The 17,810-nt window shown below is 37.1% G+C and overlaps 1 protein-coding gene across 50 annotated transcripts in view; it reads left to right on the forward strand.

Annotated features, from left to right (window-relative positions):
* TRIP12 (thyroid hormone receptor interactor 12) overlaps positions 1-17,810 on the forward strand; it is a 175,767-nt gene that overhangs the window by 153,785 nt on the left and 4,172 nt on the right. For all 50 annotated transcript variants that reach the window (XM_058299954.1, XM_058299941.1, XM_058299946.1 and 47 more), the window contains 9 exons: positions 454-610; positions 1,937-2,035; positions 7,032-7,146; positions 7,440-7,594; positions 8,623-8,787; positions 12,553-12,717; positions 14,251-14,364; positions 16,679-16,773; positions 17,191-17,294. In XM_058299954.1, coding sequence (XP_058155937.1) covers positions 454-610; positions 1,937-2,035; positions 7,032-7,146; positions 7,440-7,594; positions 8,623-8,787; positions 12,553-12,717; positions 14,251-14,364; positions 16,679-16,773; positions 17,191-17,294 — 1,169 coding nt within the window. The remainder of the gene's footprint in view (positions 1-453; positions 611-1,936; positions 2,036-7,031; positions 7,147-7,439; positions 7,595-8,622; positions 8,788-12,552; positions 12,718-14,250; positions 14,365-16,678; positions 16,774-17,190; positions 17,295-17,810) is intronic.

Here is a 17,810-nt window from a genome sequence, read left to right on the forward strand (position 1 = left end):
GGCTTAGAAAGCTCAAAGCTTGGAGGAAAATCATGAAACAGTAAAACCATTACTTGTGTGTGTGTGTGGCACAGGAGCTTGGCAGCCTAGAGAAGTGGTGGTCATATTTTTAAATTTAGCCTTCACTAGTCATGTCATATATTTATTATAAAGGTCATTGGGGGAAATTAAAGGTGGTCTTAATAGGCTTAACTATAGGATTTTTTGGGTTAAACTTCAGATTTCACTGTGAAAATCTATTTAATGCATTTTTATCTGATCACTTAGAAATTTCATGTAAGAATTATGAAAATTCTTAAAAATTAGTTTGTGTAGACCATTTTTATTGGTTGTATTTATAATTCTATATTGTGTCAAAACTTGTTTCTGATATGTTTTGCTGCATGTGTGTATGTGTTTTAATTGTTTCTGATCCTGATCCAGATAATAAATTTATATTGCATCTTTTTACAGCCCATTTTTCTTTCCTTTTGATACCCGGCAAATGCTTTTTTATGTAACTGCATTTGATCGGGACCGAGCAATGCAAAGGTTGCTTGATACCAACCCAGAAATCAACCAGTCCGATTCTCAAGATAGCAGAGTTGCACCTAGATTGGATAGGAAAAAAGTAAGTTTCTTTGAAAAATATTCAAAGAATAACCTTAAACTGAGCTTTTCGAAATCATGGTAAACTACACATGTATAATGTACCTACGTATGCCTATTGGTTTTAGAGGCCTACCCTAGTCATAGTCATCTCTGTGTTCATCTCCTCTGCCATCTGTGGTAGCCACGTTTTCCTTTCAGGATCCTGGAACTCGACCGTCTGTCATTATTCTTTATCCTCCAATCAGAATCCTTGTCCCTCAATTTCTGAAATAATTTCTACAATTCTATTTCTCTTTTAGTTATCCTAACTCTTGTACCAAGAAGGGAATCCTGTCTTCTGAGAGTTTTCTTTCTAAATTTAGAAACTCAAACTGTAGCCTCCCTTTTGTAATTGATCCCTTTTGCAGTAAGTAGAATTAGTAAGATCCAGTTAATACCCTTAGCACATCACTCCATTTAAGAGCGTGAAAAGAAAATCTTTAGTGTATTTCAAGTCTCCGTACTACTCAGTGCCAGGGTGGCTGACCTCTTCTTGTACTTCACGTGTGTGGCTCCTAAATCACCCTGCCCTGAGCTAGTTCCCTCTGAGGCCCAATCCTGCACTCTGATGCAGGGCTACCTTTTACTTTTGACTTCTGCTCACTTGCCTCTCTTCTTTGCTCAAGATTCTTAGTCATGTCTCTCTTCCCAAAACCTTTATCTCCAAAATTCTCATAAGAGCCCTTAGCAATGATAAGAAAAAGGAGTTGGGGGAGCAGGGAGGGAGAGTGGTGAGAACCAAAAAACTACTGTGCTAAAAAAATAAGTTATTCCTGTCCTCTTATTTGTGTCATTAGAATAGTGTTGGCATAATTTTGAAATCTGATAGAACCCTTATTATCCCTATGAACCTGATGTTAGTAGGTGACTGTAGTAGTACTTGGAAGACCTCGATATGTCAGAGCCAATAGGTTTCCAGCTCATCTGTCTCACCTGCATCTCTATAAGCATTCCTCCACCATCCATGATTGCGCACAGATTTTAGGAAGCTGCAGCCCTATTACATCGATAAGTTGGCTGGCAAGGTCACAGAGATCCTTTCTTCTCTAGCTTGAATTTTCTGAGTTTGCCATGGTCTCAAGATAAATTAATAATTAGACTTACATCTAGCTTTTCTTCGTGTATACCAGGATGCTACTGATGTTTGTAGCAATGCAGCTGTTGCCTAACCTTTTCTGAGGTATGTGTTTTTAAAGACATGTATTTTTTTTAAGTTGATAAGTCGCACTTAAAGAAATACCACCCATATACTAACGAATAACATTAGTAGAGCATAGTCTTCTCACATTTTTTACTTTCTTTGTAGCGTACTGTGAACAGAGAGGAGCTGCTGAAACAAGCAGAGTCTGTGATGCAGGATCTTGGCAGCTCACGGGCCATGTTAGAAATCCAGTATGAAAACGAGGTGAGCTTATGAGTCTCTTGATGGTTTTCAGCCTGACTTGTCCTCTTGATAAAATAGTATTTGAGTTTCTTGGTCGTAAGAACTAAGATGTGCTCAATTTCCTCTTGAATGATTTATTCGAAGGCTTCCATTTTTCAAAACTACAAATGTGTAATAATACCTTTTTCTTCTGACAGTGCAAATGTTTATGTAAAATTTAAGTTTATAAAGTGAGATAATGTTTTCAACATCAAATGGATTATTAAAATACTCAGGCTGCTTTTTAAAAAATTCAGGTTTCCTAAGGTAAGGTATGGCTTACATATAATAAAATGCACACTTTTAAAGTGTACGATTCCAGGAGTTGACAGACGGGTATAGTCTGTAATGACTATCACAATCAAGATAAAGAACAGTCCCATCACCTCCAAAAATTCTCTCACACTTTTTTGCAATCGGTCACCTCTCACCACCCCAGCCTCCTGGACAAGCACTGAACTGTATTCCATCATGATAGTTTTGCCTTTTTTATAATATTGTAATAAATATGTACGAGGCATTTGTCTCTCCTTTTAATTAGCATAGTACTTTTTGAGATGCATTTATGTTGTTGCAGGATTTTGTTGTTGTTGCTTTTTATTACTGAGTAGTAATCCATTATGTGGATGTTTCATATAATGTTCATTCAATCACCGATTGATGGACATTTATTTCGTTTGTCCAGTTTTTGGCTATTATGAACAAAGTGACTATGAACATTTGTATAAAAGTCTTTGTTTGAACATAGGTTTTTATTTCTCTTGAGCAGATATTAATACTTCAGGGTTGAATTGTTAAGTCATTTAGTAAGATATTTAACTTTATAAGAAACTGTTTAGAATCTGTTTTCCAATGTGACTGTCTAATTTTGCAGTCCCACTCGTGTGGTGTATGTGAGTTCTGGTTGATTCACATGCTCAACAATACTTGATATTTTGGTTCTTTTTAATTTTGATTCTAGTGGGTTTATAGTGGTATCTTACTGTATCCATTACCAGTGCTTTTTCATCACCCAAAACAAAAACTGTACGCACTAAGCAATAACTTTCCCTTCCCCTACCTCTCCAACTCCCTAGTAACCCCTAATCTACTGTTTGTCTCTGGGTTTTCTTATTCTAGATACCTCATGTATGCAGAATCATACAATCTTGTGTCTGGCTTATTTCACTTGGGTAGCAAAATGTTTGCAAGGTTCACCCATGTGTAGCATTTATCAGTACTTCATTCCTTTTTATAGCTGAATAATACTCCTTTGTCTTTATTTATTTTTAAAGATCTGTTTACTTATTTACCCCTCCTCCCCCCCGCAGTTGTCTGCTCTCTGTGTCCATTCACTGTATATTCTTCTGTGACTGCTTCTGTCCTTAGCAGCAGCACCGGGAATCTGTGTTTTTTTTTTGTTGCATCATCTTGTTGTGTCAGCTCTCCATGTGTGCGGCGCCGTTCTTGGGCGGGCTGCATTTTCTTTTGCACAGGATGGCTCTTCTCATGGGGCACACTCCTTGCGCATGGGGCTCCCCTACGCGGGGAATACCCTTGAATGCCAGGGCACTCCTTGCACGCATTAGCACTGCACATGGGCCAGCTCCACATGGGTTAAGGAGGCCCGGGATTTGAACCGTGGACCTCCCATGTGGTAGGCAGACGCCCTATCCATTGGGCCAAGTCTGCTTCTCCCATTGTCTTTATATATCACATTTTGTTTACCCAGTCATCTGTTTATAGACTTTGGGTTGTTTCCATCTTTTGCCTATTATGAGTAATGCTGCTATGAACTTCGGTGTACAAGTAATGTTTGCCTTCCAATTTTCAATTCCTTTGGAAAAATACCTAGGATTAGAATTGCTGACTCATATGATAATTCTATATCTAACTTTTTCCAGAGCTGCCAAACTGTTTTCCAGAGTGGCTGCACCATTTTATATTCCCACCAGTGATGCATGAGGTTTATAGTTTCTCCATATCCTTGCCAACACTGGTTATTTTCAGTGTTTTGTTTTGGTTTTGGTTATTTTTTTAAATAGCTGTCCTAGTGGGAGTGACGTGATATCTGCTTGTGGTTTTGATTGCATTTCCCTAATAACGAATGATCCTGACTGTTGTCCCATGTGCATATTGGCTGTTTTTGTATCTTTGAGAAAATAGAAAATGTCTCTTAAAGTTCTTTGCCAATTTTTTAGCTGGGTTGTTTGTATTCTTACTGTGGTTTTATTTTGCATTAAATTTTATGATAACTAACGGTAGTGACTCTTCATTACATATTGGCCATTTGTATATCTTTGAAGAAGTACCTGATCAAGAATTTACTCATTTTTTCCATTGGCTTTTATTTTATCATAGAGTTTTCTGGATACAAGTCCTCTATTAGTTAAGTGTTCCACAAATATTCTTCTAGTTTGTGACTTTTCTTTAGGTTTCTTACGAAATGTCTTTAAAAGAACAGAGATTTTACCTTACTTTCTATTTTGTGCCCTAACCCAACATCTCAAAGATTTCTCCTGTGAATTTTCCCAGATATTTTAGTTTTAGTTTTTGCATTTAGTTTTATGATTCATTTCCAGTTACTTATTTGTTGAGAGTTGAAGTTTGTTTTTTTAGTTAAATATAAGCAAATCAGTTCTAGTACCATTTGCTTTATTTTTAATTATTTCTCTCCCCTTCTCCCCCCCCCCCCCCCAGTTTTCTGCTCTCTGTGTCCGTTCACTGTGTGTTCTTCTGTGACCACTTATATTTTAGTGGCACCTGGAATCTGTCTCTTTTTGTTGTGTCATCTTGCTGTGTCAGCTCCCTGTGTGTGTGGCACCACACTGGGCAGGCTGCGCTTTTTTTAGCACTGAGTGGCTCTCCTTACAGGACGCACTCCTTGCTCATGGAGCTCCCCTACGCGGGGGACACCCCTCCATGGCACGGCACTCCTTGTGTGCATCAGCACTGCACATGGGCCGGCTCATCACACAGGTCAGCAGGCCCTGGGTTTGAACCCTGGACCTCCCATGTGGTAGGTGGACGCTTTCTTATCCATTGAGCCAAATCTGCTTCCCTAGTTCTTGTTTTTTGATGGTGTTGAAAATAGTATTCTTTCCTAACAATTTCCAGTGGTTTCTAGTTTATAGAAATATAGTTGATTTTAGTGTATTGATCTTGTATTCTGTGGTCTTGATGAAATTAATTATTAGTGTTAGTAACTTTTTTGTACATTTTTTAGGAATATTGCAGGCCCAGGGCTTGGGAAACTCCTCTGTAAAGGGCCAGAAAATAAATATTTTAGGCTTTGTGTGGGTCATACGGTCTCTGAACAATTACTCAACTCTGCCTTTGTGGAGGTGAAAGTGAGCATAATTGTGTTCCAATGGAACTTTATTAATGGTCACCAAAATAGCAGTTTCATCTAATTTTTATACATCATGAAATGTTAGTCAAGCCTTTTTTCAACCAGTTAAGAATGTGAAAACCATTCTTAGTTTACAGGCCATACAAAACAAGCCATAGCTGTAATTTGGCCCATGAACTAGAATTTGCTCTGACCCATATTGTGTAGGATACTGTCATCTTTTTTTTTTTTTTCTTCTTCTTTTTGAGGGGGAATGGGGGTGGCGCACCACATAGGACTTGGGAGGCCATGGTAAGAACTTGAACGTTTGCTTTGAATGAGATGGGAAGCCTCTGGTGGGTGCAGAGGAATGATGTGGACTTGTGAGAAACATGAATAGTGGGAATGTTGTTTAGGAGTATTTGCAGTAAATCAGATGATAAGAGATACCAAGCCAGCAGTTGGTTTAGAATGTATTTTGAGGACATGGCTTACTGTGTTTATTGATGGGCTGGATGGTGGGGATAAGAAAAAATTAGAGTCAAGGATGGCTCCATAGCTTGGGTCAGGGCATTCTCATCCCATTGGTGCACTCCACCAAGGGGTGAATGGTGATGCCTTTTACAGATTTATGGGATATGAAGAAAGGGGTTGGAGGTAAATCAAGAGAGCATCGCCATGTCCAAACTGATCATTGATTTGAAAGTCAAAGTAACTATAATAATGGTGAAATAGTACCCTTTATTTACAAATAGTCTATAAGTGAAATACAGCCTTCTTGACAGTACCATGATTAGATTCAGCCTATAAACTGTGATATGAACTTGTTGTTAGTTGCATATCTTCATCTATGGACTGAGTTGGAAAGGCCTTGATAAAAACATGAGCTCTGCCCCAGGACTTCGTGTCCCATGGAAGAGTGGTTTTCCAGCGAGGCTGCACACTCACCTTTAAAAATACCAGTGTCCATACTCTAAACCAGACCTAGCTCAGAACCCCAGGACCCAGAGCCACCTCGCACCTGTGTGTTTGTAAAGCTCCCAGGGACTTCTGAGTACTGTCATTTGAGAAGTGCCGGCTGTGCGATAGCCCTGTGAATGCTGGCATGGGTACAGGCCTTCCCTTATTTGTGATTATTCCACAAACTTTAATGGCTGCTGTATGCCAGACACTACAGGAAATACAAAGGTGACCACAGCATTTGTTACCTCAAGTGAGATACGCAAACATATAATGGAATTGTGACAAAGTGTGATAAGTACTTAAGTAGGTGAAATATAGTCCTGGAAAAAAAAAAAAAGGCAAACTAACTGGGGCAGATGAGGTGACATTTAAGCTGGTTTCAGTATAATCATTTACCAAAGAAAAAATGGAGAAAGAGATGCTTGTATTGTTTCCCAAGGGAAGAGGATATATAGTAACTTTTATCAGTATACAAACTTAGACCGTACAATTAAAATGTTGGGGCCATGGGGAGTAGGAGATATTAAAGCGTTGCTAGTTCTTGGTCCCAATGACTAAACTGAAGGAATAAATCTAATTAGGACAGTTTGGGAAATATTCTCTAATACATCTTGATAAACTGCTATTAGTATCCTCACTGCCTCGAGGATGGCAGGTAGAATAGTACCACAAATTTGAAATTGTTGTGCTTCTTTTCTTTTGTAGGTTGGCACAGGTCTTGGGCCCACACTGGAATTTTATGCACTTGTATCTCAGGAACTGCAGAGAGCTGACTTGGGTCTCTGGAGAGGTGAAGAAGTAACTCTTAGCAATCCCAAAGGTAATATTAATTTTTGAGTTAGTCAGTTGATTTGTGTTATTCATATCAGGCAGTACACCCTTACAATTTATTAAACATGTATTTCCTAATAGAGAACCAGGCTGTGCCCTGCACTTAATTTCTTTTAGCCTTTGTTTTCTCGTTTATCAAATAAAGGAGGCCCTTCTTCATTTCAAGGATTTCATTCAGCAATCTATTATCTGGTTGAGAATACTGAATTTATTAAATGTTCTTAGTTACCAGGTTATGTTTTTGGAAATACTTAAAAGTTTGGTGAATTGCTTGTTTTATAGGAAGCCAAGAAGGGACCAAGTATATTCAAAACCTCCAGGGCCTGTTTGCACTTCCCTTTGGTAGAACAGCTAAGCCAGCTCACATTGCAAAGGTTAAGATGAAGTTTCGCTTCTTAGGAAAATTAATGGCCAAGGCTATCATGGATTTCAGATTGGTAAGTTTAAGAGTATTTGCTTTTCTCCAATGTTGTGTACAGTGTTCTGTGAAAGTATCTTAATCCCCTGCGTTTCGTGATGGGTTTTTGTTTTTTGTTGTTGTTTTTTCTTTGTTTCAAGGGTTGGGGGTTGAACCCGGGCCCTCATATGTGGGAAGCCGGCACTCAGCCACTGAGCCACATCAGCTTTCTTGAATTGGTTTTTATCATTTGTTTGCTTGTTTTTTTTGTTTTTAGGAGGCACTGGGAACCAAAAGTGGGACCTCCTGTGTGGGAGGCAGGCACTCGACTCCTTGAGCCCATGCACTCCCCATGCTGTCTGTATTATAAAACAGTGCTCTTGGATTCTAATGTTCTTGTGAATTACTTGGGGATTTTATTGAAAATGTCAGTTTTGATTAAGTAGGTCTGGGATGAGGCCCACAATTCCACATTTTTAAACCCGTTCCCAGATGATGCCTACTAGTCCAGACCATACCTTGGGTGGAGTAGCAAGATTTCAGAGAATCAGAGAACATTAAAGGCAGTTTTAGTTAAATTTAAATGGAGAATGGACTATTTAGCAGTGATTCTAGAAGTTCCCTTTATTATTCTATTTTAAATATAATTCTTCTTTTCACCCTCTCTGACTTCAGGTAATATATTACAGACTACAGGGGAATTGAGTGTACTTGGCCTAAAATAGTAAAGATTCCAGTAAACACTTCTGGGTGTTTCAGAGACCTCATGTAAAATGTATTGTATAGAATATATGTTAGTGGAAATTGACCTTTTTAGTGTCAGTGTTTAAATAGAATTCATCAGTATTCTAAATTTTTCACATTATCACTGCCCCAAATTGAACTTCAATAAGGATAATCAAGTTCATGTAATGGGAAAAATAATTCTTAGATATATTGTTTTCCTCCCCCCTCGGGGATAGGGATGGGCATTTCTTAACTTTGCTAAATGAACTCTTGAAGTGTCTTTTATAGAAATGAGGCAATTCTAGAAGCTTATCATAACTATTTTGTATATTTCCCTTTCAGGTGGACCTTCCCCTTGGCTTACCATTTTATAAATGGATGCTACGACAAGAAACTTCACTGACGTCACACGATCTGTTTGATATTGACCCAGTTGTAGCCAGATCAGTTTATCACTTGGAAGACATTGTCAGACAGAAGAAAAGACTTGAACAAGATAAATCCCAGGTAGGGTTAGAAATGAGGATATTTTAGAGATTTGGTCTTTGTTAAATGGTTTGCATTTGATCTAGTAATTATATTAATTTTTTTTGTAAGGAAAGTTTAATTTTTTTCCTTGTAGTAACTGAAGCATATGATTGCACATTGCGTCAGATGGCCTAGAATAACAGTAGGTGATGAATAAATAGTTTGATTAGCAAATAAAATATATGCCTGAATAAAGCCGTAGGACTTTTTATTTTATTTTTAGATGGGCATTATGTATCTGAGCAGATACTACATCATACAGAATTCTTTTAGTGAGCATTTAAATCATTAAACCTATTCTCAGGATAAATTTATTTTCAGAAAAGGTGGCTTAATTTAGGAGCAGTTAATTTGTTTCTGTAGAGATCTTGGGAAGGTGTTTTCTAAAGATTGTGGTGGGTGTCCACTATTTCTTGGTAAGTGTGTTGAGGTCTCTCCCTAAGACCTCATGGGTAATCCGTGAACTTCATATCATTAATGCCTGTTCTTTATGTACATATTAACAATAGATATAAAATCATTTAACTCAGTCTAAGATTGATGGTAGTTCTGTATCTGCTATTAGAAAAATACAGTGTTGTAGTAAAAAAAAGTGGCACATTCTAAACAGCTTATATTTGGGCAGACAAATGCTAAATCAACTCCTGTTCTGTAAATTATATAAAACAGTAGTGAGTTGAGGAAATCCTGTTGAGGGAAAGTCTCAGGTTTCTTGATGAGGTGTAGAACAGCTAGTAGAAAGATGGGGGTTTAGAACGCCTTTTTATCAGAGGATAAGATGATTTATAAGGGAATCAATTCAATTTCTCGAGAATTGGTGCTTTTTGGGGGGGAAAACATTCATTATGAGAAATATTTAATAATGAGGCCAAGTTAGTTAATGATCCTTTTCTATACATGATCTATCTTCCTTAGGAATTTTTGAACTGGTCAAGTTTAGGTTTACCAACTTTACATGTAAATTTTTACCTACTACCGTCATGTTTAGGATCATCTCTTGGGTAAATAATGTACCCCACCCCCAACCCCAAAAAAGAAGGAAAAGAAAAAGTATAAGTGCCTGTGATTACGTATATTAATTCACTTAATCTTCACAGCAGCTCTGTGGAATTTTGGTATTGTTGCTGTCCCTACATATGAGGAAACCAAGGCAGATAGGCTGAGTCTGGGTAAAGGTCATATATCTTGACTTGAGGGTGATCTTGGATTCAAACCTAAGCCATCAGTTCTAGAGCCCATGCACACTTAACCTGTGTAAGTTCTGTAACCTGTCCTTGACCAAATGGCAGAATGGTGCCAGCATTGTCTTCCTATGTAATTTGTTCGGCTATCCTTTATTATTATTCATGTTGTCAACTTAAAAATATAAAATAAGTCATACCCAAGAGACCTCAGACCACATCACTCCCTTCTGGCCCAACAGTCACTGCTGGGACACCTGCTTTCTGCCAGAAATAAGCATAACCCCTTCCCATGGTGAAATCAAGTCCAGCGGAGCCCTTCTGTCCCATCTCACAGAGCTTGGACCAGTGCACAGCAACCTTGGCCAACTGGGCTTTCCAGTTGGTCAAGGAGGCTCAGTGTAAGGAAGGAGTCCATCAGAGACTGAGATGGACTCTCTCCCTAAATGTAGGCCTCTGCTGGGTGACTCTCACTGTACCCTAGGCCAGTGGAAGCCCAAGATGCAGTAAAAATCCATCCTTTGCCATATCAGACTGCACTAGATTTATTAAAAGATTCTATATGATGTCTTTGCTCTCAGGAGCCTACCAGCTATGTAGGCGAAACTCCTCAGACACCAGTGCCTTCTTCCGTGTCCTGGACTAGTTTTGGATCCTGGCACTTTGGTCTTTAAGGGGAAAGTACAGCCGTACCTGTGATTGATGTAAAAAAATAAATAAAATAAAAATGCATACATAGGATTCACATTCCAGAAATTGTTTTATGATAGTAATCAAATTGCTTTTAAATTTCAACTTTAAGCCAGTGCATGAGGTATTGTGGTGCTCTGAAACCTCCTACCCAATTATTTTATAAAGTATACGGATGGAAAAAGTAAACCTAGGTCAGATTCTAAGTGGCAGTTTAAATTATTGAAAGATAAATGGAAAATGTGCTTAAACTTAGCTTTTGATTTACTATATAAGGTCCAAAGAAAGTAACAATGAATTCCTTTTAAACACTTGAAGGATATGTTGTGTAGTCTACATTCCTTTCTAATGATAGCATTTTGTAATGGAAATCATTACAAATTATATATTCCTTCATAGCTGTGTGAGAAGAGATTTTTTCCATTAATACAGTAGTCAGAGCCTTGATCTGTGACAGAAGTCGGGGGAACAGTTTGAGAACTTTCCAGTGGAAGAACATTAAATTACAGAAATTTTTTTTGGTAAATTTTTCCAATGAGGAACATTTCATTTTGAAATGAAAAGCCTCCTTTTGGGTGTCATCAAATGGTACATCTGAAGCAGAGAGAAAATTAAACATGGGTTTCTGCAAAGAAGTAAAAGGGGACATAATTTTCAATTAATGTATTTTACCTTAATCTTAGATAATGCCACCTTTTTTGTATTGAGAATTACCTAGAATTCTAAACAACTTTTCAATTTCTCTTTTAAAAATTACTAAGTTATTAATCGGGACTTTCTAACCTTTCCTAGTTTAAATGACTAATTTTCTGCACCTTGAATGTTTATCCTGCAGGAACTTAGTTTTTAAATATCAGGCATCAATTTGGAAAGCCATGAACCACCCTCTCCAGTACTAGACTCCTTCATTTTTAGATAGAATCTTTGTTTTTGCATGTAGGTCTTGGATCATTATCTGAAAACTATTTTATATGATCTTTTTATAACCATAGGCATTTAAAAAAGTATATAATACAGACTTTGTTTTTAGAGAATAGCATTACTTTTCTTCAGGCTTTGTTGGAAACTTTTTATCACATATTATTGTATGAATGCAAATTTGTTATGCTTCACAGACCTGAATAGGTTGAATTAATAAGCATCTCCAGGGTATTCTTTAGACTTAAACTTTGCAGGGAAAAAGTTAATCATTACTAGAGAGTGCATTTTTTTGTATTTACAAGGTCCTAATTGAATGTATCATCACTCAGTATGATACATACTCATAATCTTGATGAACTCAGGTTCATCAAGATTAGCCTAGAATTTATGAAAAGTTTGGCTCAAGAGCCCATACATACTCTTTAAAATCAGTCATTATGCAGACTCTTATGGATGTTCTTTGCAATCCGACTTGAGCATGGTCGAATGGAATAGCAGCCTCTCCTCATGGAAGAACGTGCACACCGTCTTGTTTTCCCATAAGAAAAGAGTTGCATTCTGAGATATTTTAAGGTTTTTCCTTTGTGAGCTCAGTGCCTTGCACATGTGTATATCATGATTTCAAAAAGGCATAGGTTAAGAGTTAAGGATTGAGAAATGTATGCTTTATTCAACTGTGTTTTCTTTTTAGTTTTTAATTGTTTATATTTTCAGTTATTAAATGTACAAAATAAGGTATTAAAAAAAGTTAAAGGAAATCATAAAATTGATAAGCGTATCTCTTATTTTAGATAATAAAAACATAACTGGGGAAACAGTTCAAGTGTAGCTCAAGTGGTTGAGCACCTGCTGCCCATATACGAGATCCTGGGTTCAATCTCTAGTACCTTCTTAAAAAAAAAAAAATGAAAGTGAATTACTGTCCTTGACTTTCCTCCTTTTTTTCTTATAGACCAAAGAGAGTCTACAATATGCATTAGAAACCCTAACTATGAATGGTTGCTCTGTTGAAGATCTAGGATTGGATTTCACTCTGCCAGGGTTTCCCAACATCGAATTGAAGAAAGGAGGAAAGGATATACCAGTCACAATCCACAATTTAGAGGAATATCTAAGAGTAGGTACTCATGGTGTCCTTTGGGGAGAAGGCCAATTGCTTATGGAGGACTTTGCCTGTCTGTCTACTTGGAGGGAAAGGGAAGGGACCTCATCCGGTGAAGCATAGGCAAGTTAAGTTCTCTTAGCTTCCAGCTGTACGGGATATTATTTTAGATGTTCCACATCTCTGGGACTACTGCATGAGGCCACTTATTTAGGCCTTTCTTTCTGTTTCCTCTTGAGAGAACATACTAGATATTTCTTGAGGCATCATATAATCTTGAATGAGCTCTCTTCAAGTCTGCAAGCTCTCCAATAAAACCACATTTTCTTAGTTTAAAAATATCAGCAGAAAGGAGCCATTACTTGTGTTCTCACTGAACTGCATTTCTACCTCTCCTTCAAGCCAGCTAACTTGGCATAATTGGCTCCAGCATGCACACATATATGCACTTACTTGTTTGACATGGCCCTTCACTATATTTGCTAAATTGAGGAAATGCACTTTTATATTAAATAGAAAACATATTTTAAGTTACAGCCAATATAAATCTTTATTTAGCAGAGTTAGAAAATTTGTTTTGGTTCATTCCTGGCCATTGGATTCGAGTTAAAATATCCTAGACCTGACTTTTCCACTAAATTACCATGGGACTTCAGATAAGTCCTCTGAAAAACTTAGTCTCTGGTTTCTTAATCATTTTAAAAGAAAGTAGGAGAGAGAGAGAGGATAAATAATACGTGAGAGTCCCTGTTATCAATCATTTCTGACTGAAAAGTAATTCCTTTTTACAGTAGGACTGTCTTCCCACGTTACCTGCTTTCACTAACTTTGTAAAACTACTCTTCTTATACTAGCAAGTTAATCTCCTGATTATTTCTCTTAAAATAATTTGTAAGAACACTTTTATATTTTTCTATCATCGAAACACTTTTTTAAAAAAATCTGAATATGTTCTTCTGTTTCTCTACCCAGAGGATTTAGCCAAAGCCTTTGTTAACTAAATAATGTTGGACTAATGAGAGTTGTTTCTTTAGACTTTGTCTTTTTCTGAGTGGGGGCACATACTGCCAAAGGTGGTGGGGAGGAGGATGGTGGATTCTAAGAGCTTAAAGAATTTAAAAATATAAATTTCATATTAAAAATTAAAACTCCTTAACAGTGGCTAATTATAAATTCTTGAAACATTTAATTCTCCATGACATTTTATCCTCTTGTGGAAATTGCCATCTGCTTTTCATCTGGCTAATATAATATGACTCTCTTCTATAAGAATTTTATGTAAACAATTTTTAAACACACGAAATGTGAATGGACATGGCAATTTTTTTTTTTTTTTGCATTTTCTTATTAGCCAGACCTCAAATTAGAAGTTGACCTGAATGATCTTTTACTTACACAGTTTCTTAGAAGTTATTTTAAAGACTCAACAGCTTTTTTTTTTTTTTTTAAGTGATCTGGAAGAGTGTTTTGATATACTTTGCCACATGTTAAATAGTAAGGCTATTTGAACTCTGGTCACAGTTTTTAAAAGACTTTTCTTTTTTGCAGCTGGTTATATTCTGGGCACTAAATGAAGGTGTTTCCAGGCAATTTGATTCATTCAGAGATGGATTTGAATCAGTCTTCCCACTCAGTCATCTTCAGTACTTCTACCCAGAAGAAGTGAGTAGTTTGTAAAAGAAATGTCCATTTCTACTCCTCTCTGCCTCTAATTACCTTTGTGGAGTATTTCTGTGCTATAAATAAATGATACCATTGTTGAAAAGCTAGGGGGAGGGAGTTCCCCCTAGTGAATTATTGGGGAGGAGGGTGTCATTTCCTGAATGGAAGACTATTCCATAGATGTTGTATTTCCTTAGAGAGAGGTGGGGTCCATTTGTGCTAGAGCAGGCACAGCCTGATTGTCAGCTGAGGCCCTTGATGCTGCCCCCTGAAAAATGGGGTTTGAGGGGTGGCTCATATTCTGCATGTCCTTGTACTTCCTGTGCCTAGCCGAGAGAGCCAGGCTTCATTCTCGCCCCCTTTTCCAACTCTGCAGTTGTGAAATTGATGCTAAGGAGGCTTGCTTTTTTTTTTTTTTAACTGAATTTCCTTGATTAGATGAGACATTGTTTCATGATTAAGGGTACGGAAGTGTTGCCAGGTATCTAGTTGCTGCATGCAGAGAGAAAAGCCAGTTTTGAAAATGGAAAAAAAAAAAATTTTTTATGTGCACAGTTTTCTCCAGTCATCTTTTTTTGAAGTGCAACAAGACTCAAAAAAGTAATCACTAGTAGTGAGATGGCCTAGAAAGGGCCTATAAGTTAGGTTTCCTCAATGTGGAAATCTTACTTGCCTATTTTTTTAATACTAGCTTTGGAGTACTTGTTCATTATTGACTGAATCTGGAAATCTTTGAATGACTTAACATTTTAATCTCATTTTTATGTCCACTTTGATGTGCTGCTTATTTAATCATGAGGTATACCTAGAGTTTTGGGATATTTACCAAGTATTTATTGAATTGAAAACAGCAAGGTATTGGCACCTGGAATTAGATCTTGGCCCCCAACCACTTAACCTTGGTCCTTAACCAGGTTTATATACCACTCTGATCTGATCACCTCATCTGTAAAATTGTGACAATCCCACTCTCATAAAGTAATGAAAATTAAAACAGGATATATAAAATACCTTACAGTGAGCAACCCATAGTAGATTAGAAATTTCATTTCACTTGAAATTATATAGTCATTCCATGAAGGGGTCAGTTAACCAATGAGAGATGCTAATATTAGATTTTCAGAGGACACAAGAGCACTTCTTGCTTTTATATATTTTTTCTATAATGGCCAGGTTGTCCCCGTACAACCAATCCTATGGCATAAACGTGCCTCCCTTTATGAAGTGTAAAATCTACCCACTCCGCCTCTGCCTCTTTTTAGCTTTCTTCTTCCACTTCTCTCCAGCTCAGTTTTCTATCTCCTGCTGGCTTCTGTTACTGTACCTTTGTGTTTCTGAATGCCGTAATTTCTGGTTCAAAGCAGATTAAAGCCTCTAAAGTAATGACAAGAGTTAGGAAAATTTAAGTCAAAAGTCTGTCTCAGCTGTGTTTTGTGTGAGATTTAAAGAAGGTTCTCTACAAGAGAGTCTATAGCTGCAGCATGAGAGTCCCATCTACCAATTGTGTGAGATCAAAGCCTCCTTTCAGTTAAGAGGTGGAGTTGACATCACGATCATCCCAGGGTCCTCTGGATGGAGGAATAAAATACGGATTTGAGTAGACTTACTGGTATTCTACTATAGAATTATTGTGACTCTAGCAATGGAAGAAATTATATCATTGATGTGAAGACAGTGGCCACGGGAGTTACTGAAGGCAGGGAGAAGGAAAAGGAGGTATGATATGGGGCATTTTTGGGACTTGGAATTGTCATGAGTGATATTGTAGGGACAGATGCAGGACATTATATATCCTGCCATAAACCACTGAATAGACTGGGAGAGAGTATAAGCTATAATCCATGCTGTGTAGCAATGCTTCAAAATACATTCATCAATTGCAGTGAATGTACCATATTAATGAGAGTTATTGATGTGGGAAAAGTGGGGAGTGTGGGGAGTGGGGCATATGGGAGCCTTCTTTATTTTTAAATGTAATATTTTGTGTGATCCATGTATCTTTTAAAAATAAATTTAAAATATATATTATTTAAAAAAAGAAAAAAAAAAAAGGTTCTCTAGAACCTAGTCCCAGCAAATGGGTAGGGTATTGAACAATGGGAACTACAAAGGAAATTAAATATGTATATTAGAAGAGCACATTAAATAATAAGAGACCCTATGCAGAAGTTTTGAGCACTGAAAACAGTACATAGATTTGGCACTTGTTGACTCTCCTGTTGGTGTATAATAGAAAACAGTGTACCTGTTTGCATTGTCTCTCAGTTATGCAGCTATTTCTTCAGTAATTCTTTACCCTTATTTAAACACTTAGCTGGATCAGCTCCTGTGTGGCAGTAAAGCAGACACTTGGGATGCAAAGACGTTGATGGAATGCTGCAGGCCTGATCACGGTTATACTCATGACAGGTAATCACTGGGATCTGCCAGTTTTTCAATTCATAGGCAAGAAATTGGAGGTGTGTGCATATGTGATGTGTTTTAAACAATCAAAAAAAGTAGTGGGTGGGTCATCTTAAAATTTGTCTGCCTATTAAAGGAGGCTTACTCATATTTCTGTGAAAATATGGAGGCAGGGTAAGGAATACAATTTGAAGCCTGTTAGTACATAGAGTAAAAAGGAAATAATCTGCAGTCCCATATCGTCTTATTTATATAATAGTAATCATTCAGTTTGAAGTCGTTTGACTTTGTAGTGCATTGTAGTAAGTATTCACATAACCATATTTTAGAATTGATAATCTATATCCAATCAGTGTTGTGGTCTGTTTAAAAACTGCATTTTAATAGGATGAAATAATTTTGGTGTGTTTATTTTTATTGTAGTCGGGCTGTCAAGTTCTTGTTTGAGATTCTCAGTAGTTTTGATAATGAACAGCAGAGGTTATTTCTTCAGTTTGTGACTGGTAGCCCAAGATTGCCTGTTGGAGGTGGGTACAATGTTGCTTCTTGGTCTTTAATTCCATCTCTTTATGTGTGAAACTTCAGTACCATTGGCAGGATACTGCTTATTTGACTTGAAGCACCTTTTATGGCAGTTTCATGATGTTTATAAGTTTTCCATTTGTTTTATGGTGTGTTAAGAAACTTCAGGCAGGAAAATTCATAGGGATAGTCTTAAACACAGTGAAATGGAAATGAGACTACTAATGCACATGTAAAGCTGTTTTTTTAATATAAAATTCTAAGGTGTTTGAACATTATAAACTCTTAGTCGTCTTAGATAAAAATGAATTCTGAAGTCAGGTTTTTCAGAAATGGGTTGTAATATAAATTGAGTTTGTACTGTTTTCAAAGTCAGAAAGTCTAAAGAACTGTCTCCATGTTATGCAATGACTTTTTAATGGTAAGTAAAGCATATACCTGACTCTGTACACTAAATCTTATATTGAATGTGTAGATTTAGTTGCTAAGCTTTAAGAAAGAATATTAACTTATGTGTGTGG

The sequence above is a fragment of the Dasypus novemcinctus genome, chromosome 7, assembly GCF_030445035.2.
Source record: "Dasypus novemcinctus isolate mDasNov1 chromosome 7, mDasNov1.1.hap2, whole genome shotgun sequence".
Lineage (NCBI taxonomy): Eukaryota > Metazoa > Chordata > Mammalia > Cingulata > Dasypodidae > Dasypus > Dasypus novemcinctus.